Consider the following 22,703-nt stretch of genomic DNA (forward strand, 5'->3'; position numbering starts at 1 on the left):
TACGCGCACTTACCACGAAGAAATGCAAGCACAAATCGTGCTTTCATTCTATGATAACTGATACACATGATTCAGAATTGAACATTACCTTTATTGCATGTTCATCAACCGAGTTGAGGTGAGTCAGGTCGCCATAGACTTCCGATTTTGTGTATCCTAGGCGTATAGGCGGAGGAAATCCTCGAGTAGTTTTGAGAATGTTCACCGGGTGGAATGTGTCTGGTGCTTCCATTTCTACTGTACCGTCTCAATACCTATTCATTTCATCAAACTGAAACCAAAAATACAAAACAGTTTGAGCACTAAGGTTATAAAACAAGTCTCACAATTTAATCATCTGACTGGTTGTTCCTGATCACAAATTCGAAATTGACCAATGACCAGGCTGTATTCTGAGACAAAGTGTCCAAACATAGTTTGAAGAACAGAGACAAGCGGAAACAAAAAGTTGCAGAGTTCTTACATTTCTTTATGCAGTGCTTTTAGTTGAATTGCTGATAATATAACGTTTTTGATTCTTTAGACCAAACATAGCCGTAGCATTCCTTTTCGAAGTTAACTTCTTCCTTGCATGTTTCCGTAATGGCATTACGTACCTCCCGTTTGCATTGAATATTAATATTTCAGCCATGATGATTTATTTGCCAGTGTGCTAAGAGGGTTTAAATGAGTGCTCGAATTCATTAGCAAATCTAAATTAAAGATTCGAAAAAAAAAATCAAGGTTCGAAATCAATCCGATTTACATGTTTCTCAACTTGATGGCATACAAGGACTTAAGAGCATAACGTTTCAACGTTATAATTAAAACGAAATTATACAAAATAAGCTGTATGGAAATAAGTTTTGTTCAATTACCACTACAAGTTTTCGCTCATTAAAACATCATCATAGTATAATTGGAACTAAATTCTTAACTACACTTACACACATTAGTTTGAAACCGATCGAGTAAAATTTCTTCTGCTTTTGAGAGAAAACCATTTTTTTTAAGAATAAGATAGCATGTAGACGACGCAGAGTCAACTCTGGAAATCTGATGAGTTTTGGACGCCATAACAATTATTTAAAAAAAAAAGACAGATGTAAAGACAGTCTGGCTCAACCGTAATTTTAACGCATACATGTAAAATGCAACAAAACTCAGAAACTGACAAAATGTCTACACTTTATTGTGAAAATAGACGATATTTGTATACGTCGGAAGGGACAAACTAAACCCAATCTGTCACTACTTTTTGCATATATGCAAGGACTTCGAAGTTCTTGGTATTTACTGCCAATATATATTAAAGTAGCGGTCGGAAATTTCCGTTCAATTGCGCATTCTCCGTATGCGAGTTCGGCATTTTCCGGCTGCAACGGAAGCCAAGAACAGTACGGGAAAAGTTTTTATTTTCTTCCAGAGTTTTGGAGGGAAGAGTGTATTTACACTAAGCTTCTTATTTTAGATAATGTGAAGAGATGATTATTTAATGATTATTGCAGGTTTCCAGGGAGCAAGTGTTTCAAGGAGGAAAATTGCCAGAGCTTCATCTCGTCATCTCGTGGGTGATCCAAACAGGCGATAGTGGTATTAACAACTAGTTAATTTAATTGAAGCTCTTATTAGAATAATTAACTGATAATCGCATTTCGTTCTTGGTTAAATTAATAATTCAGTAAGGTTTGATGTATCAACGACATTTAGGCAAATTCAAACACTATGTTGCGTAACGTTATCAAGGCCTATTTTTATGAGTGCAAAGACGATATCGTATTTGCTTTTTAAATGGACTCGCCTCCAGATTTCTTTCAAAAACACTAAGAGTAAAAAAGGGTCAAAGGCGACAGTTAAACTTTACTGAGCTTAGTGTCTCCGGCCACTCAAAACAGCGGCTGAGTGGCGTTTTCGACCTTCTGTATGTCACTGATTTGATAATAAATAATACTGTCACTTTCTTTTAATTTTCTACTTCAATTTATTCCACTGAGTGAAAAGTTATAATCTGTATTGGACATGCGAAGATTAGACATGATACCATCGCCATACACTATATCTGATATGAAACTTTCGCCATAATCAATAATGAGATGGAATTGATGGAGTCTGTTTACTTTTTTGTACGATAAGAACAGGGGGAGAAAAGGCGAAATTATCAAAAACTGGCCATTAAATAATGAAAACACCAGATATTCAAATTAACTTATCTTTATGATACATGGTCAGGTATTAACATAATTGCATGCAGACTTTGTACGCATTGGTCGAGAGGGCTAAGACGCTTTCCTACGGAGGTGAAGGCCCCGGGTGCGATTCCTGGCTACTCCTATTGCGGTGTGTCCTTGGGCAAGCCACTTTATCACGATTGCCTCAGTTGACCCAGCTGTAAATGGGTACCAGCAAATTGCTGGGGGTAATTGGTTTTAACTGTTCTTAAAATTGGGTCGCTCAAAAGCTCTACAGAGCTTATGTAATTTACCTTTACAAACAAGTCCTTTTAACTCGATAATATGCGTTTCTCACAATTAGATGAATATTTAGCCTGTTCTGTTCTGTTCTTAACAAAAATAAAACCCTATCATTACAATGTATACCGAGACAGTCATTATGCAAAGCAAATGTAATAAGAGAGGGCATAATTATCATTAATGATATATTAGATCCGATCAAAACGATCCAAAGTCGTATATTATTATACTTTAAAGCTTCGTCTACATCAGTGTAATGTGACAATAATATTGAGAGGTGAATGCGAAAGAAGTCTAACTGCTTCTTAATCTATATGCGCTTAGATCGCTTTTGCATTAACCCCTCGATATGTAATTATAAGGGACGTAACTCGCCCCTGCTACAGCTCCGTCTGTAGTAGAAATATATGAAGGAAGGGAGGAAGTTTGCATTTTTCTTTGTCTTGCAAACGTGCAAAACAATACTAATACGCATTTCTAACTGTATAAAAAAACATACTAAAACAGCAGTGATTTTTTTTTCAGAAATAACCTGTGGCTTTCTGAAGGGGAAAATATAACGCTATGAACCCCTAAAAGGGGAAAAATCCCAAATCATTTCATTTTCATGATAACAGGCACAGTACCTATTTGCAAGAACTGATGCGAATGTCCTTTTGAATTTGGCACCTGTGGAGAAGTAAACATTGTTAATGTGACATAATTAATAGTCCACAATAACTGGGCAAGTTGTAAAATTTGAAGCAGCATTGGGGTAATCGAGGTTGAATAATATATAAACATGTTACGGAAGACATTCTTGAAATTCCATGGGGAAATATTACCCTTTTAAGGGAAAATATAACAAATTTAGGGGAAATACAGCTAGTTTTGGCTAGCGGTCGGCTGAAATAAAAAGAAAAAAAAAAGTACAGTTACATATTTTTCTAAGAAATCGCGGTCATAATCCGTTTTTCGTATGAAAAAGGGAAGCAGTCGTTGGAGTTTATAGACATAGCAGTGTATATGACCTACCTAAGCCTAGTGATGTGTCTCAAGAAAGAAAAGTATCAATTAGTCTCATCTCACTTGATATGCATGTCAATATGCTGATTCGGCCTATATGATGGCGATCATAAATTTCATCCGTTTGACAAGACAATGGCTAATTAAGGACAATTTACCTATAGGGTCTAAAACTTTTGTATTCTACTTTTATATTTGAACGAAATGAAGAATTTTAGACTGACAAACAGATTTCAGGATGTTACAAAATGAATGAATTTAGGATATTCAAAAATAGTGAATAAATTTTAAGACGGAACCCAGTATGTATGTGACTGTTTTTTTTCATCGACGCTAAATGTCAAAAGCTGAGCAGAACTACTTTTTCTCTGTAAACGAAGTTTGAGATAAGGACGTATCAGATAAACAAACAGACGGAAAAAGAAAAAGAAAAGAAATGTTGCGCTCATCTTAAAATTTAAGTGTTTCAACCATTGTTTAAAAATAAAAAAAAATAACGACATAAAGAACACAAAAACAGCGGAACAAGTGTTTACGACCTTGAGTAACGCCAGATTTACTGCGAAAATGACATATACCTTACCATCGAAACATGACATTTACACGCGTACTAATTATAAAGCAAGATATGTAACACATCTGCAATGCGTGTTATTGAAATTGTTCATCTCGATTTTCATTTCGTATAAAATCCGGTTAATAAAAATGCATTCACTGGCACAGAAGCATAAACAAATGTTTCCATGCATGCTTTTACTTATTAACAAAATATCTATCCAAGATTCACAAGACATTTTTCTACGGATATTACCCACATAACTGTACGGGAAGTAGGTAAATAGTCACTAAAATACATAACTCTGCTGGTAATAAACTGACTGAAAACACAGAACACAAAGACTGACAATATTACTGAATTAGTTACAGGTAACAATTCATGTTTATTCTATCACTCAGTGGTAGAAACACGCCAGAAGGACAAGTTCAATATATACAGCAGTGGCCATGTTGTCAGCAAATCCCTGATGAAAAGGAACTGCCTCCTACATATTGATATGGCCTCATTATAATCAATTTGCCACAAAAAAAAACACACACACACATTTTATTTTAATGGCTGAAATTGCTATTTTAGCCGAAGAAACGTTTCGGACTCTGGTGAGGTCGCCGACCTGCTTACCAACTGTGATCAGTTCCTTGAAAAATGAAAAAACAAAAAAAAAAAAAAAACAACTGTCAACTGAATTTGAAAACAAAGTATTCAGAGGAGCTGACAGAAAACAAAATCGGAGAAAATTTCATAATAGTAAAGTAGGAGCAAGCTTAACTACTACTATTTAGGAGGAATCCTTGATATCTTAAAAATCTCTCTACATTCAAACTTTACGATATATTAACCTTTTGGAATCATTCCTGGAAAGTAACAGTTGTAAGTACATGCATATGCATTTCTTGACACATTCTTGGAATGGCATGTGACATTAATGACAAAATTCAAAACAATACATAGTTGTAATGCATTCCTCTAACCTTACACAAAACACGAGAATGCGTGTAAATAGATTTGCCTGCACAAGATGATACACTCGTAGATAATGTTTATAGCCAACATGATAAACGATTAACATGAAAGATGAACACCATATGCTCCATATTCACACGATGTAAATATAATAATGCCACGGACTGTTCATTTAAAGAACCACATTAATTGCATTTCCATATTTTTAATTCTATATATATATATTTTGTTGTTCTTTAATTTTGAATCCTAAAAAGTGACACTGAAGGAAGCGAAAGGGTGTTAATTTAGGGGGTCGTAACTAATGAAGCTTCACATCCGTACATAAAAAGCCCCTCCTTGGCTTGAATATGCGTCTTGGTAAATTTGATATTGTAGAAAATGTCGAAATAACATTATCAAGTAAATGGATTTTATATGACTCTTTTCACATGTGGTCTTAAGCAGCGGTTCTGTAGTAAATTGCAATTAATCTCAATTTATTTTGTTTTATATTCTCGTTGCTTCTAACATCGGAATTTTCTCGGGGGTAACATAAGTTAACAGAAAGGAGTTTAATGACAATTCGACTTTTTATAAATAAACGCCCAGTGCCTATAAACAAAGCATCATGGTCTTGCATGAAGTGAGGGTTGTTGAATTACCTAGATATTTTTCATGGCTATAATTCACAGACTTAGAATTTGTTTGGTGGATAATCTGGAAAAGCATGATATCTGAAAGAATTTTTTTCTGTTATATATTTAATGATTGGCTGGTTCGCAGACGGCTTATCAATATAAAAATCAAGTTATATCCTGGTAAAATGTAAACAATCAGAGCTTATCCACTAACCCCGCTATAAAAAGACTCCCACACACCCGTTCTCAAGTTTCAATTTCATCTGGGGTTTATAGTTAAAAGTCAGTTTTGCATATTTTCAGTCAACTACAAAGAAAATTTAAATTATCTATACTTAATCCAGAGAGAAAAGACACTTACATTCTATTTTAAGATTAAAGGAAACCTAATATATATAGAGATTACAGTCCAATAATTGAATTACCTTAGTATTTGAAATGAAATGAATTTTTGACATATTTTGTAATGTGTGGCCAAGTTCATTGAACGTTTAACTGTAAAATCCAACTTGTATCGTTAACAAGATTACCTTTCAATATGATAAAACAAACATGAACCACGATGCAGACGAGAATTTCATGTTAACGGACCTTTAAACATTATCTGATTAAAATTATCACGGTATCAAAATTTTCAACATACTAAATTTATAGGTCGTTCAGACTGACTTGTCTTTTTCTAAACGTCACATGGAATTTGCTTTAATATCAACTTATACATAAAATATAACTGAAATAAACTAAGTTTACTGACGCGTTAGTGTTACTTTGATCGGTCTTTGATTACTTTGTTTTTCATTTTAAACTCCTAAATAACCTGTACTTGCGTCAGTACATAATGAGAAACCCATAACACGATGTACATGAAGAAAACAACAGCAGTAATAGCAGCATATTAAACAACATTTAACAGCACAAACAAAACAATTATATAAAATTATACAAAGGTACGATCTTCACAGAAATTGACCTCAGATGTTTAGTAGATTATAGTATTGTCCTAACAGTTGACGAAAGATAAAATCCCATGTTGGTATTACTTACCAGTGACTATCTTGTCAAAGTGTCGTCCAAACTAATCCGTGCGTTGTAAAATGTATAGATTTGGTATTTATAAACCACAAGTTTATTCCGCAAGCAATGTATGTATTGATGAAGCTAATCACACACTGGTAAATACTGAGATAGGAAGACCCCGCTAGTTATAGTAACAGTGATCAGTCACTGAACATCTTCACCGTTCATTGATAAACCTATGAAACCGATATCAGGACGGTATGGTATAGGCTTTCACAGACCAGCTGATAAACCCATTTAACCGTACATTTGCATGATTTATTGTAAGGCCATAAAATAAAACTACTTTTGACTTGTTTTTTTGTCTGTCTGTCTGTCTGTCTGTCATACTACCTATCTTCATTCTTTCTCTTCTTTCTTTCGTTCCTGCTTTATGTCATTTGTTTCCTTCATATTTCATATCTCTTTAAAGTTTTTCTTAAATCTGCTTTCAATATATTTTATTATTATGCTTAAACTTTACACGTACATGTACTTATAACGACTTAATGATATTCAATGAATTTGGGTGACATATCTTAGTACTGTGCTTAAACGTATTAGCTCATTTTGTCGTGAATCCCGACATATGAGCCGCGCCATGAGAAAACCAACATAGTGGCTTTGCGACCAGCATGGACCCAGACCAGCCTGCGCATCCGCGCAGTCTGGTCAGGATCCATGCTGTTCGCTTTTAAAGCCTATGGCAATTAGAGAAACCGTTAGCGAACAGCATGGATCCTGACCAGACTGCGCGGATGCGCAGGCTGGTCTGGATCCATGCTGGTCGCAAAGCCACTATGTTGGTTTTTCCATGGCGCGGCTCATATATCTAAATAAACACGTACTTCTTGACTTGACTTGACTTGCCTTGATTTCATTCATTATATCTTTCCTTTTATCTACATTTTTTCTTCTTCCTGCCTGTTCGTCTGTCTGTACAGATATATTTTCTTGTTTCTTTTTTTTTGTTTATTTTCTTTCCGTCTATCCAAATGCTTTTCTATCTTCCTATTTCGTCTATCTTTCTCTCGATCCAGTATGCAACATATAGTCGACGGTTATTCGAATATAGATCTCTACTTAGTTATATATTTTTATTACATTTTTTTTTGCTAAATCAGCCCATCTTATTAGTAAGGCGACATAGAATGTTTATGATCGGAGAAATATAAAGAAATGTAATTGCAAAAAATATCTTCTATAGGCCTAAATACATTACACGCTTAGTTTCATGTTAGATTGCCATTTTAAACCTGATGTCTAGAAGTTTAGCGTGAAATAGCTGCGTTTATCAAGTCTTATTTCCCTAATTTGTTCAGTAGCAAACCAATCTCGTAAAATAGTTCCATAATTGCACGGCTACTCTTCCCTTGAGATGTTATTACGCCGTGATGCTCTAAAATTGTTATTAAAGTGCCAATATCATTTCTGAAATTTTAACATCATGTGTAAATTATGGAGAGCCGGCGTGTCTGCCCATGGTTGGTGGATAGACGAATTCAGAAAAATAACTTATTTCATGTATCACGCGAAATGATTTGTGTTGAGAATTAGTGGACAGTTTTTAATTGATGTGACAGTTTTTAATTGATGTAGAAAACAGAAAAAAAACGCTGGAGGCATGTAGGAAACATTTATAGATTAAGCCATTTTCAAACAGAAACTTGAACAGTTAGAAATATTACACGTCCCTTACACCCATAGCATCATTCTTCGTGTTTTGGTGGCAGGATAGTGCTTGCTCGTCCAAAGCTTTCTTTGGCAATGCAGGCATGCCTCGAAAAAGAGGCTCGAAGAGCTATTTATATTCAATGTAAATGATGCGTTTTTCATTTATCTCCCCTTACGTTCCATATAACTGTATTGCCCCCCAAAAAGCGTATCACGTAATTCGATGTCTTAGAAGTATAAGGTCGTAAGTGCTATATGATTTATATAGATTTAAGACCTTATACTTCTAAGCAGTCGAATTGTGCATGTAACATTTAGTATGACTGTTGTGTAGGGGTGTTTTTCTTTTCGTTTGGTTACGAGCATGGACATAGACCTAACATTTTTCACCACGTCCTATTCTTCATGAGACGGTCATAGGAAATAAATGCCATTGATCGGCATCAAAAACTATTAATGTCTTGTTTATTTAAGTTATCAACTCGATTAAACAGTTGCACGCAAACGAAAAGAAACAAAGTATCATTTTATTACAGTTCAGAACTCAAAAACAAATAAATCATTTTGAGAATGTCATTAAACCCTTAAATCAATAAGGCAGAATGTATATATTTTATGAAATACAAATAGATCTACTTTAGAATATTTTTTAAATACTTCTTTATGTCATAGCTTGATGAACGAAACAAATACACACTGCCTTCGCATTTGTCACATTCTTGTTCTTGCGTCTCCAACACTAGCTGGGATGTGAATATTTCTATGTCAGATTCCAACCATAATAGTCTAGTATTCTGCTGAATCTTCTCATAAACCTGGACGCGGAAATTCAAATTTCTTCCCCAAGGTCAACATAATTTTTATTTTGTGCGTAAAAAATGAAATGAAAACTCTAAAGTTTTGTAATATATATATATTAATTATAAATATATCTTTCGCTTCTGTTTCACAGCAGTTTTGATAATGTAAATAATGAACATTACTGCATTTTTTTCAAGGGGACAATAGATTCGAAAGCTAGGTAAAACACATAGACGGCTCCTTCGCAGCAGCTTAAAGATGAAAATAATGAATATAACTGTATTTATTCATGACTCAAACTTTATGTGTCTGATAGGTTCTGACAACAGCGAGATTTTAGATTAGATATGTCACGCATATCTAAAACAAGGTCCGTCTGCGTTTATTGATGGTGTATTTATAAACTAAGTATAGAAGATGGAGTACGAAATACACATGAAATAAATATTTGAACTTTTTGAATCTTTATGAACTCGTGTGAAAATGTGTATTCGAACGCTGCGAAGCATCGAGATATTTAGACCAAAAACTGTAATGTTGTGACTGCAATTTTAATGTACATTCTTCACGAAACGTGTTTATATCGATAAAGAATCTACCCTGTGTTTTCAAAGTTATGAAGTTTTGTAGTGAGATTAGATTACACAAACTGATCAGAAAAAACTTTTTAAATGGTAGCTTACACTGAAGAAGAGCATAGCTGCCATATTCACTAGCTTTGGGTGGATTCAACTCATGGCCTCCGGACTTGGAGTCTGGCTCTTGTCAATTTGCCCAGCAAATTAGCGACACCAACTACACATACCTTACAGAAAAGCTTTTATTTATCTATAAGATACGTTACAATTATAATACAAATTTATAACATGTTATTATAATATCACCATTATCAAGACAATTAAAACAATAAAGTAATAAGTACAAAATAACACACTCATGATTAAAATCAGCTAATGAAAAAGGAGGCCGCGAATTCATGCATCAAGTGAGATATGAAATTTTAAAAGAGTAAAGCTAGTATCAGTGGCAATTATTGATATAACCAAATATCCAGTGTCAGTATGTGCAAATATTTATTCGTGTACGTTGTTATATTCCCCCGATCAAGACGTATCAAGTTCAAGGTCATTCATTACACCATAAAAAGGTACCATAAATTGCCCATAATACACTCAGTTCCAAAAGAAAGCGTGCACTTAGTTTTCTGTTATTTTTTCTCTGTTATTTTCATGAAAACTTATAATGTTTGGTACCAAAATTTAAATCAGTTCGTAAACAAATTGGTGTGCATTTTAGATTTTGAGCTATACCTGAGAGTTAGTGTATGAAAAAATGAAACAAAAACGTCGGGGAATTTTTTGAAAGATTTAAACTTAAAAAGTGCACACTTTCTTTTGGAACTGAGTATACAGCATATACAATCATACTATGTAGAAATTTTTATTTTCAATAGAATGGCGACAGTATATGTTTATTCTTAGTCACCGTCACGTGAATTACTACAGCCACATCGGTATTTCAGGGGCCCAACTAGGACTTGACCTTTAATAGCAGTAAGTGAAAAAGCTAGTGTTATACGTGTAAGCACAGTGAATAGCTGACCTCATATATTAAATCTATCTTACCTTTTTAAATTCTGTCTGAATAGATTTATCCAATTTCATGCCAGTATCCAATTTATTTTGACACAAGCTGCGTGTTTATATAAAAACTATATCGTCTTACTATGAACGTTCAGTGAACAATCGAACTTTGTGAAATGATATCAATAATTCTTAAAGTTGCAGTGCAGACATAAACTTTTCGCATATTTAAAACTCAGCCAAGTGTGTACTTTCTTACTAATATGCATGCATTCAAATTTACTTGAATAAAAAATGTATCCATTATGTTTAATGACCTTTGTATATACACTTGCCAAATAAAAGATAATACAGCCACATCTGTGCTAAAGACTACCTTTGAACAGAGACTACCTGACTCTTAAAACGACAAATTGCATTTCCTATTTAAACATTTGTAGAATATTTAACTTGCAGATAAAGATCCCCTGCAAATACCGTCCGCTTCTCAGCTCTTTAACCTTTCTAAAATGTACTAATCCTTCATTCAGTTTGGGCAGTGCCATTTATTATTCAAAAGGATTTTTTGATCAGCCTGCATGACGGTCTTGGTCTACACCGGTCGCAAAGGCTAAAATCACTTGCCGCCAGCATGCTAAATGTTAAATAGAAGTTTAAATGTACAAAAATAGAGTTAGTCGTAATATCAATACATTTGTAATATTAAGTGGTTATAGAAGTCGTACTCTTGCAGTGGTACATGCGGAGTAGTAAGTGTTGCATAGAGGATTGGTATTGGTCGTAGTCTGGCAGATGTATCGCGGGCAATAAGTGTTGCAAAGAGGAATGATATTGGTCGTAGTCTGGCAGAGGTATCGCGGGCAGTAAGTGTTGCAAAGAGGAATGATATTGGTCGTAATCTGACAGAGGTATCGGCAGCAGTAAGAGTTGCAAAGAGGAATGATATTGGTCGTAGTCTGGCAGAGGTATCGCGGGCAGTAAGTGTTGCAAAGAGGAATGATATTGGTCGTAATCTGACAGAGGTATCGGCAGCAGTAAGTGTTGCAAAGAGGATTGATATTGGTCGTAGTCTGGCAGAGGTATCGGCGGCAGTAAGTGTTGCATAGAGGATTGATACTGTCGTAGTCTGACAGATATATCGACGGCAGTAAGTGTTGCAAAGAGGAATGAGATTGGTCGTAGTCTGGCAGAGGTATCGGGGGCAGTAAGTGTTGCCAAGAGGAATGATATTGGTCGTAGTCTGGCAGAGATATCGGGGGCAGTAAGTGTTGCAAAGAGGAATGATATTGGTCGTAGTCTGGCAGAGGTATCGGCGGCAATAAGTGTTGCATAGAGGATTGATACTGGTCGTAGTCTGACAGAGATATCGACGGCAGTAAGTGTTGCATAGAGGAATGATACTGATCGTATTCTTGTAGTGGGTACTTTTATACTGGTATACGTGGTAATAAGTGTTGCAAAGAGGACTGATATTGGCATTATGCGCTAGTAAGTACAGCAAAGGGGATTGATATTAATCGTTCTCGCAGTGGTATGTGTGGCAGTATGTATTTCAGGTGGCTGGTGTTGTTTGTACTCTGACAGTGATAAAAGTGGCGGTAAGTATTGTAAACACGAATGATATTAGTCATATTCCTTGTGTGGTATATGCGGCCGTAAGTTTTGACTTGGCACTGATATTGATCGTATTCTGGCAATGGTATATGCGGCCGTAAGTATTGACTGGGCATCGATATTATCATATTCTGGCAGTGGTATATGCGGCCGTAAGTATTGCACTGGGCACTGATATTGATCGTATACTGGCAGTGGTATATGCGGCCGTAGGTATTGCACTGGGCACTGATATTGATCATATACTGGCAGTATTATATGCGGCCGTAAGTATTGCACTGGGTACTGATATTGATCGTACTCTTGTAGAGGTATATGCGGCCGTAAGTATTGCACTGGGCACTGATATTGATCGTATACTGGCAGTGGTATATGCGGCCGTAAGTATTGCACTGGGTACTGATATTGATCGTATACTGGCAGTGGTATATGCGGCCGTAAGTATTGCACTGGGTACTGATATTGATCGTATACTGGCAGTGGTATATGCGACCGTAAGTATTGCATAAGGTACTAATATTGATCGTATTTTGGCAGTGGTATATGTGGCCGTAAGTATTGCATAGGGTACTGATATTGATCGTATTGTGGCAGTTATATATATGCGGTCATAAGTATTGCATAGGGTACTGATATTGATCTTATACTGGCAGTGGTAGATGCGGCAGTAAGTATTGCATTGGGCACTGATATTGATAGTATTCTTGTAGTGGTTTATACGGCGGTATGTACTGCAAAAATGACTGAATGTAGTGGTATATGTGGCCGTAAGTATTATAAAGCGGAGTGATAGTGGTGGTTCTCTGGTTGCGGGTATATGCTGCGGAAAGGGGACAAGTATTGGTGTCGTATTCTGGCAGTGGCGTCTATGGCGGTAAAATGCGAATTGGATTGGAACCAAGTTCAGAGAAATTAAAGGCTGACAATGTGAAAAGATGACAAGGTGCTGTTATGTATGTGTTAAACACACTAATTCAAGGGCCATATGTCTGTTGTTGCCCTTTTTCATTATCGGACGTGACCGGGACACTCGTTGTAGATTAAGATCATTGTATCTAGTGTGATAAAAAGTGAAATATGGCAAGCTGACAAAGTTAGAGGATATCACTTTGATCTTACTTTAGCTCGAACGTAATCAAGACGTTGTCGCGGCATGATTAAGACCAGGTGGTATTTCATAAGTAAACAAGGTAACTGTTGAAGGACGAGGGACGGACAAAAGACACTGGTAATTATACAAAACTATATTTTTGAAAAGAAAGGTCTTTTAAATATCTAATCCGACAAAACAAATCTAATCATAGTTCTTATGATATATAGGTAAATAAGGCTTTGATAAAATAACTGATTTGTTCGAAACTTTACAATAGTTGTTTTTGAAAAAACCTGACACTCATTACACATATATTGAAGCAGTCAATATGCGAAACATTTGTTATTAAAGAACTGCATTACAGTCATAATACAATTATATGTATTTATTAGGACACATTGCTATTACTACGTTAATGACAGGAATGCATACGTTAATAGGTTTTTGAACGTTTCTTCAGTGAAAACCTATATATTATATGGAGTTTGGATAAGTTATTACATAATGATCTGACAAAAAGAAATATTTCAACAGAAGCGGAACACTGACTTAAACTTTTAAGTATCGTCATGTAAAACTCAAGTAGTTTCAAAACAAGGTTGGTTTTTCTTCATTATTTAAAATGTATCTCAAGACGCTTTAATCAATGCTTCAGCACAGTGTTTTCGGACTTCATTTTAAGTCGCTACTAAAAGTAGAATATACATAGTTACCGGTAAATGACCTTAGCCTATAGTGATTTGTATCCATCTTGGTAAGTATGTCAATAACTTGCTTATTTTACACATATATGATGACGATCATAAATTTCATCCGTTTGACAAGACAACGGTTAATGAGATATCGAAGTAAGTACAACATATTTTACCTGTAGGGATTCAGGCATGTATATACTAATTTCTTTTCTAATCTAACGACTACTAAAATTTTCAGATGGAGAGGAATCGATGGATAAAAGAAAGGAAAATGTCCAGTATCTTTTGCATTAACAAATTTATTTCTTCCACTGTCAAGGGAATAACAACCTTAGGAACATAAAAATGCAACAAAAGTACAAAAAAAACGCGTGTAACGTCAGATTTACCGCAAAAGTGTCCTAATCACTGAAACATGACATTTACACGCGCTCTAATTATTTAGCAAAAATCTGTGTAACCATTTTATAACTTTAATAAGCTACTCAAAGAGAGCTCGACATGGAGGCATAAACAAATTTTTCCTGCCTAAGCTAGTTCTAAGGAATAATTTACACAAAATTATCCAATATTCATAAGACATCATTCCAAAGATTTTATACACAGAGCCATAAATAGTCACTGTAATTATATAGAAATTCGCTGGCAAGATACTAACCAAAAATACAAAAAAGAAAGCCTTGCAATAAGTTTCTTGTAAAACTTCACGTACAGCGGCGGTTGTGTCGGAGGAAGAATCCTGGCGTGAAATAAACTGTCCCTTCCAAATAAATATGGCTTTCATGAAATTTTATGAAATCATTTTAATCTTATTAAAGTATGAAATGCCAATTATCATAACTGGGCCAGATTTCGAACTTGCAATGGTGCGGTGACCTGGCCTTGCAATACCAAGACCTCTCTACCATTTGCGCCCAGTTCTAGTTAATTTGACAAAAAAGTGACCTCTGGTTCGCTCGAACGTTTAACTTAACTCGAAGAAAACTGCAGTTCTGAGTTTACAGAGAAAACAGAATCAGAGAAAGGACAACAAAAATTAGTGTCATTAAAGAATTCTTGTTCCTACCTTTTTCTCAACATTCAAACTTTATGTTATTTTGTGTATCACGTGACATTCGTTTCCTGGAACTAAGAATAGTTCTAAATGCACGCGTATAAATTTCTGGACACATTCTTGGGATGGCATGTGACATTAATGACAAAATTCAAAACAATGCGTAGTTGTAATGCATTCCTTTAACCTTACACAAAACATGAGAATGCGTGTGAATACATTTGCATTTGCAAGTTGATACGCTCATAGATAATGTTTATATCTACAGCTAACGTTATTAACGATTAGCATGAAAGATGAATACCATATGCCCAATATTCGTACAATGTAAACATAATAAAGCCACGGCCTGTTGCAGCATATTTTCCCTGCTTAGATTTGTTTCATTTTTGTTTCCTGTTTATTTTTTTAACATTTATGTTTTGACACTTCTCTGTATTTTCTGCTTTCAGTTCTTTATAAATACAAACTGTACTTTCAGTTTTCAATGTAAAAATGTAGAAAATATCATTTCTCAGTAAAATCCAACTATTTACTGCAAATAACATATTTGTTGTTCTCATATGTCTTGTGTTTGAACTTAATTACATATACAATCATATTTTAGTTAAATACCTCTAGTGCAAAGAAAATTGTATTTTCATTTCTGATTCTAACCAGTAGTTGAAAACAAGTTTAAATGTATTGTGAAGGTTTGTGAGCAGTTTTGTGATCGTCCATACACTCAAATTCGTCCAAAATTATTAAAATGGACGTAAATTTGGAAAAACATTCTCTATTTGGAAGTTTTGCACATTTTCACGCTTTTTAAGTTATTAAAGGTGTAATTGGTTTATGTGGTTTAGAGTGGATGGGAGTTGGTTCTTTTGTTAGGTGCAACTGTATAGTCTCAGACCACGCTAGGGAAACCCAAAAGGTGGTCTTTATTCGCATGTAAGAATACACTGCTATTGATAAAAATAAGAAAGTACCGGCCCTTAAAGCCAAATAGTCATACAGGTAATCTTAAACACAGGTTCGATAGTGTACATATTACAATTGTGAGATTGTGCGGGTATTCAATTTCTTCTTACAGAATAACACAATTTCTTCTCTTCAGTCTGGATTTGTACCTAATGATTCAACAACAAACCAATTAGTATCCATATACAATACATTCTGTCAAGCTCTAGACGAAGGGAAAGAAGTCCGTGCAGTCTTTTGCGATATCTCCAAAGCTTTTGACCGTGTTTGGCATAGAGGTCTTCTCCATAAGCTCGAGTCTACAGGAATTTCTGGAAGTCTCCTGGAATGGTTCCGAGACTATCTATCAAATAGAAGTCAGAAAGTGGTTCTTCCTGGCGGCTCTTCCGACACAGTTGCTATTTCTGCTGGTGTCCCTCAAGGTTCTATTCTTGGTCCTCTTCTCTTCATCGTTTTCATCAACGACATTGTCAAGGACATTAACTCTACTATCAAACTGTTTGCTGACGACACAAGTCTATACATCATTGTTGATAATCCAACTGCAGCTGCGGATATTCTTAATTCTGATCTTCTGAAAATCATCAACTGGGCGAATGATTGGTTGGTCGATTTCAATCCAAGAAAAACAGAGACTCTTCTTATATCACGCAAACATAACAAACCTATCCATCCTCCTCTCTCTATGAATGGTTTCCAAATAAACGAAGTTGATTCCCATAAGCATCTTGGAGTTACATTTTCGAACGATGGAAGCTGGCACAAACATATAGAAAACATCAAAGAGAAGGCCTGGAAACGAATAAACGTCATGAGATCCCTAAAATTCACTTTAGATAGAAAAGCACTTGAAACTATTTATCTATCATTCATAAGGCCACTTCTGGAGTATTCGGACGTTGTGTGGAGCAATATAACCCGACAACAAGAGACAGAACTTGAGAAAATTCAGTTAGAAGCCTGTCGAATTATCACCGGTGCAACAAAGCTAGTCTCATTTGAAAATCTCTACACAGACACTGGATTCGAGCTTCTTAAAACCAGAAGACAAAAACATAAACTCATTCTATTCTATAAAATGTATTATCTTCTATCTCCGGAGTATCTCTCTACACTAGTTCCTCACACTGTTGGACAGGCCTCTGCATACAACCTTAGAAATGCCAGCAACACCAGAAACTTTCAATGTAATACTCAACTTTTTGCTAACTCTTTCCTTCCATCAACTATAACTGATTGGAACCAATTACCAACAGACATTCGAAACTGTCCAACTTTGTCAACCTTCAAAAGAAGACTATTTGCTGATATACACAAACCTCCTTTTCATTACTATATTGGAGATCGCAAATATCAAATACTACACTATAGGCTTCGGACTCACTGTAGCTCTCTTTACGAACACCTCTTTTCCAAAAATATTGTCAACAGTCCTCTATGCTCATGCGGTGAAGCGGAAGACACCTATCATTATTTCTTTCTTTGTCCAAAATATATCATGGAACGCACTGAACTCTTCAACAATATCAGACCACTAACAACTGTTACTTTACACACACTGCTTTATGGTGACACCTCTATTACAAACACACACAACAGCTCAATATTCACGCACATACAAAAGTACATACAAACAGGAGGGCCATGAAGGCCCTGTATCGCTCACCTGACCTATTGACCTAAAGATCATCAAGATCAACATTCTGACCAAGTTTCATTAAGATATGGTCACAAATGTAGCCTCTAAAGTGTTAACTAGCTTTTCCTTTGATTTGACCCGGTGACCTAGTTTTTGCCCCTCACATGACCCAGATTTAAACTTGACCTAAAGATCATTAAGATTAACATTCTGATTAAGTTTCATGAAGATACAGTCATAAATGTGGCCTCTAGAGTGTTAACAAGCTTTTCCTTTGCTTTGATCTAGTGACCTAGTTTTTTAACACACCTGACCCAGATTTAAACTTGACCTATAGATCATCTAGATTAACATTCTGACCAAGTTTCATTAAGATATGGTCATAAATGTGTTAACTAGCTATTCCTTTGATTTGACCCCCGTGACCTAGTTTTTGACCCGACATGACCCAGATTCGAACCTGACCTAAAGATCATCAAGTTTAACATTCTGACTAAGTTTCATGAAGATATAGTCATAAATGTGGCCTCTAGAGTGTTAACAAGCTTTTCCTTTGATATCACCTAGTGACCTAGTTTTTGACCCCAGCTGACCCAGATTTAAACTTGACCTAAATATCATCAAGATTAACATTCTGACCAAGTTTCATTAAGATATGGTCATAAATGTGGCCTCTATACAGTGTTAATTAGCTTTTCCTTTGATTTGACCTGGTGACCTAGTTTTTGACCCGACATGACCCAGATTCAAAATTATCCTAAAGATCATCAAGTTTAACATTCTGACTAAGTTTCATGACGATATAGTCATAAATGTGGCCTCTAGAGTGTTAACAAGCTTTTCCTTTGATATGACCTAGTGACCTAGTTTTTGACCCCACCTAACCAAGATTTGACCTTGAGCTATAGATCATCAAGATTAACATTTTGACCAAGTTTCATTAAGATATAATTATAAATGTGGCCTCTACAGTGTAAACTAGCTTTTTCTTTGATTTGGCTTGGTGACCTAGCTTTTTATCCTACATGATCCAGATTCAAACTGGACCTTAAGATCATCAATATTAACAATCTGACCAAGACTCATGAAGATACAGACATAAATGCGGCTTCTACAGTGTTAACAAGCTTTTCCTTTGATTTGACCTGGTGACCTAGTTTTTGAACTCAGATAAACCAATATCGAACTCGTCCAAGATTTTATTGAGGGTAACATTCTGACCAAGTTTCATTAAGATTGGACCAAAAGTGTGACCTCTAGAGTGTTAACAAGCTTTTTCTTTGATTTGACTTGGTGACCTCGTTTTTGACCCCAGATGACCCAATATCGAACACGTCCAAGATTTTATTGAGGGTAATATTCTGACCAAGTTTCATAAAGATTAGGCCAAAATTGTGACCTCTAGAGTGTTAACAAGCTTTTCCTTTGATTTGACCTGGTGACCTGGTTTTTGACCCCAGGTGACCCAATATCAAACTCGTCCAAGATTTTATTGAGGGTAACATTCTGACCAAGTTTCATAAAGATTGGGCGAAAATTGTGACCTCTAGAGTGTTAACAAGCTTTTCCTTTGATCTGACCTTGTGACCTAGTTTTTGACCCCAGATGATCCAATATCGAACTCGTCCAAGATTTTATTGAGGGTAACATTCTGACCAAGTTTCATTAAGATTGGGCCAAAAATATGACCTCTAGAGTGTTAACAGTCAAATTGTTGACGACGGACGGACGGACGGACGGACGACGACGGACGACGGACACAGGGCGATCACTAAAGCTCACCTTTGAGCACTTCGTGCTCAGGTGAGCTAAAAACAAGGAGATTCGAAACATAATTACTATGCACTGCCATACTAACCCATATATATTTACACACGGTATACAGACAAAGTTCAAATCCAAGCTAGTCTCTAAAGCGACCACTCAACTCATTTCTTCTCTAATTTCCTACTTTCGCCTCCTACCTCTTTTCTTTGCCACATAGACATACACATTTTATAACAATTAATATGGTGACAACCTATGACTTTAATGTTATATTATTTCCTATTTTGTTTTTGCGTTCATACACGTAACGTGGTTATAACCTAAAAACCTATAATAAGAACAAAACAAATGGAGATGAATAAACTGCAAGCAATTTACATTATCAATCTCTTTATAAGTTACCGTGATTTAACATGATAAACGTAAATATTTAAGGAGAGAGTTTCAAATAAGCTTTCAGCTTCCTACTCCATCCTGTATGCTTTTTCTGATATATATATATACATGTTGTAAATGAATTGTGATTAATAAAATATTGTTTAAACCAATTGTGAGATATAAGTTTAATTTCTTACAGATTTCTGTCCCCGTTCATGCAATAACTAAGCTCGCAGAAAGGCAGTAAATCGTCTTTTTTTTTTGCATGCGAAGCTGGATTTAGTTTTATAAGTACTTGCTCTATGTTTATAAACAAAGCCTGTCGTGAATTAAGTAATCAGACTTTTAATCTGAGTTTGAAGTTTTGGATCCGCTCTCAAAAAAGAATGTGGAACTTTCTTGCTATTATTGCACTCTTCATTGACAGCATCATATTAGTATTTTGCCACTAGACCACATTCACTAATCCTCATTAAAAAAAACTCCAACACACCCCTTCTTAAGTTTCAATTTCATCTGGGTTTCGGTCTACAAATTTCAATATTTTGTCAGTTGAATTTATCAAGGCAGGTGTAGTTATTAGGCGTTGGTCGACATGGAATCAAATTACATACCGAATTGAATCCTTATTATAAAAAAGAAAAAAAATAACGTACCTCAAAGTGAAAACAGATGTTAATTGTTAAAAAAATGGATAAATGGAACTCTGAAAACATACTACATACAAAAGTTACGTGGTCCCTTTCGAATAAAACAAACTACTTAAAGCCCTCTACAGACGGTAGGTTTTTGTTGTACAACACTAATTATCTCAAAGATGTACAATTTTGAAATTGTACGTTTTTCACATACAGACAGTATTCCATTCCCATATAAATAACAGAGATTTACCTAGTAAACATAGTGCATCAGGACTGTACTGAAAAGCATGTAACCATTTATAATAAAAAATAATATTCACCTTTTTATGTCCCATGAATTTGATTACGCATGACACAAATGAGACACGCCATGAGAAAACCAACATAGTGGCTTTGCGACCAGCATGGATGCAGACCAGCCTGTGCATCTGTGCAGTCTGGTCAGGATCAATGATGTTTGCTTTCAAAGTCTATTGGAATTAGAGAAACCGTTAGCGAACATCATGGACCAGACTGCGCGGATGCTGGTCGGAAACGCACTATGTTGGTTTTCTCATGGCGCGGCTCAAATCATTTAACTTTTCATTGTCATCCTTCTTCAATTATGCAATAGAAGCCATTCTATATTCAGATTTGTGTTTATTTTCGGGCACTTGTTTCTGGAATTTCATTCACTTGCCTCTTATCACCTAATTATTCAACAATTTGTTGCTTGTCAACGTGGGTGGTACGTAAGGCAAAACTTACGAAATAGAACATGTCCTAATCTGTAAGTCAAGACTTAAGATTTACGAAATCAAGGAATAGCATCATACACACGATAATATTTGGCTGTACATCTTGAATTTAATTAGTGTTGTACAACAAAAACCTACCGTCTGTAGAGGGCTTTAAGTATTCTAATGAATGAAGACTTTGACATATTTGAAGTTTATTAACAGAAAAATCAAAAGTCATTATCAGGGAGACATACATGAATAACCAGTTGCCACTTCCATAGGAAAGTTGGAAATAGTTGTCGCCCTATGGTGCGGTAATCGCGATAGTAAGCTTTGAAAATGACTGTAAACCCCAGACGTGTCCCTGACATAGTAATTGTTGGATAAATAACTGCACACATTCATAGCGTCAGGTTTTATTTGCTTTGCTTACGAGCTCTTACGTTTTCACGATATCCTTTCTCTCACGAACAAAGATGCAGAAAATGGAAAAGTTACTTAAAAATGAACAACAACAAATCTATCCTTTTATTATACTATGAGTTCAAAACTAACACAATCCAATCATTGTGAGTATTTCATTAAAAGCCTTAAATCACTTAAGGATAACATGGTGTAATAGGCCTCAATTTCACCAAAAGTGTACATACAACTTGATAATGTAAGCTTTAAAAATGTCAAAAGATAGAAATAAAGTGCATATTGACAAGTTATATAGTGACAAAAGTTTTCAAAAATTTCCTTTTAGATTACCTCCCCTGATAACTTTGGTTTTTCGTAAGTAATCTCACCTGAAAACTAAAAAAAAAATGATTTTCTCCTTTTCCCTACGGGGTATTTTAGATTTCTTTTTGATATTTGTATCAGAATCATATAATGCAGCTTTCTATCGCAAAATTTTCTCGAAACTCAAGTTCAGATTCTCATAATCAAAGAAATTATATATTTCCCATAGGCATCAATGTTAACATCAATACCGATTATCTCCCCCCCAAAAAATAAAATTTGAAAAATCTCTCTGTGAAAAGTTTTTAATTTTGAATGTCTTTAAAAGTGACCAAATTTCATTTAAATGTTACCATCCAGTTACAAGATATGAAATGTGGCTATAACACCATGTTATCCAAAATATTGAGGTAAGGAAGTCTTATAATAGACTTCCCTTTTTCGACGAAAACAATGATTATTGCTTTACTTATTCATGACTCAAAACTTTCCATCTGTCAACAGTAAGATGTCAAGCATATCTAAAACAAGATCCATCTGCGTTAAATATGAGAAATAAATAAATGGAACACAATTTTCATTTAATTTGAACCATTGGTGAAATTTATGTTTGAAAACTGAATCATCGAGCAATTTAGACCAAAATTGGTTAAACTGTAAACTGTGATTACAGTTTTAATGTAGAATCTTCACGATAATTTCA

At 35.2% G+C, this 22,703-nt stretch overlaps 1 protein-coding gene across 5 annotated transcripts in view; it reads right to left on the minus strand.

Moving 5' to 3' along the window:
- Window positions 1-22,703, minus strand: part of LOC123546923 (uncharacterized) — an 80,995-nt gene that overhangs the window by 37,648 nt on the left and 20,644 nt on the right. For 3 of the 5 annotated variants that reach the window (XM_045333579.2, XM_045333577.2, XM_045333576.2), the window contains exon 2: window positions 89-271. In XM_045333579.2, coding sequence (XP_045189514.2) covers window positions 89-232 — 144 coding nt within the window. In that variant the 5' untranslated portion in view covers window positions 233-271. Of the gene's footprint in view, window positions 1-88; window positions 272-6,641; window positions 7,220-10,753; window positions 10,906-22,703 lie in introns of those variants that run through there. The other 2 variants (XM_053551280.1, XM_045333575.2) reach the window with 2 other exon arrangements.

Source organism: Mercenaria mercenaria, chromosome 9 (genome assembly GCF_021730395.1).
Source record: "Mercenaria mercenaria strain notata chromosome 9, MADL_Memer_1, whole genome shotgun sequence".
Classification (NCBI taxonomy): Eukaryota; Metazoa; Mollusca; class Bivalvia; order Venerida; family Veneridae; genus Mercenaria; species Mercenaria mercenaria.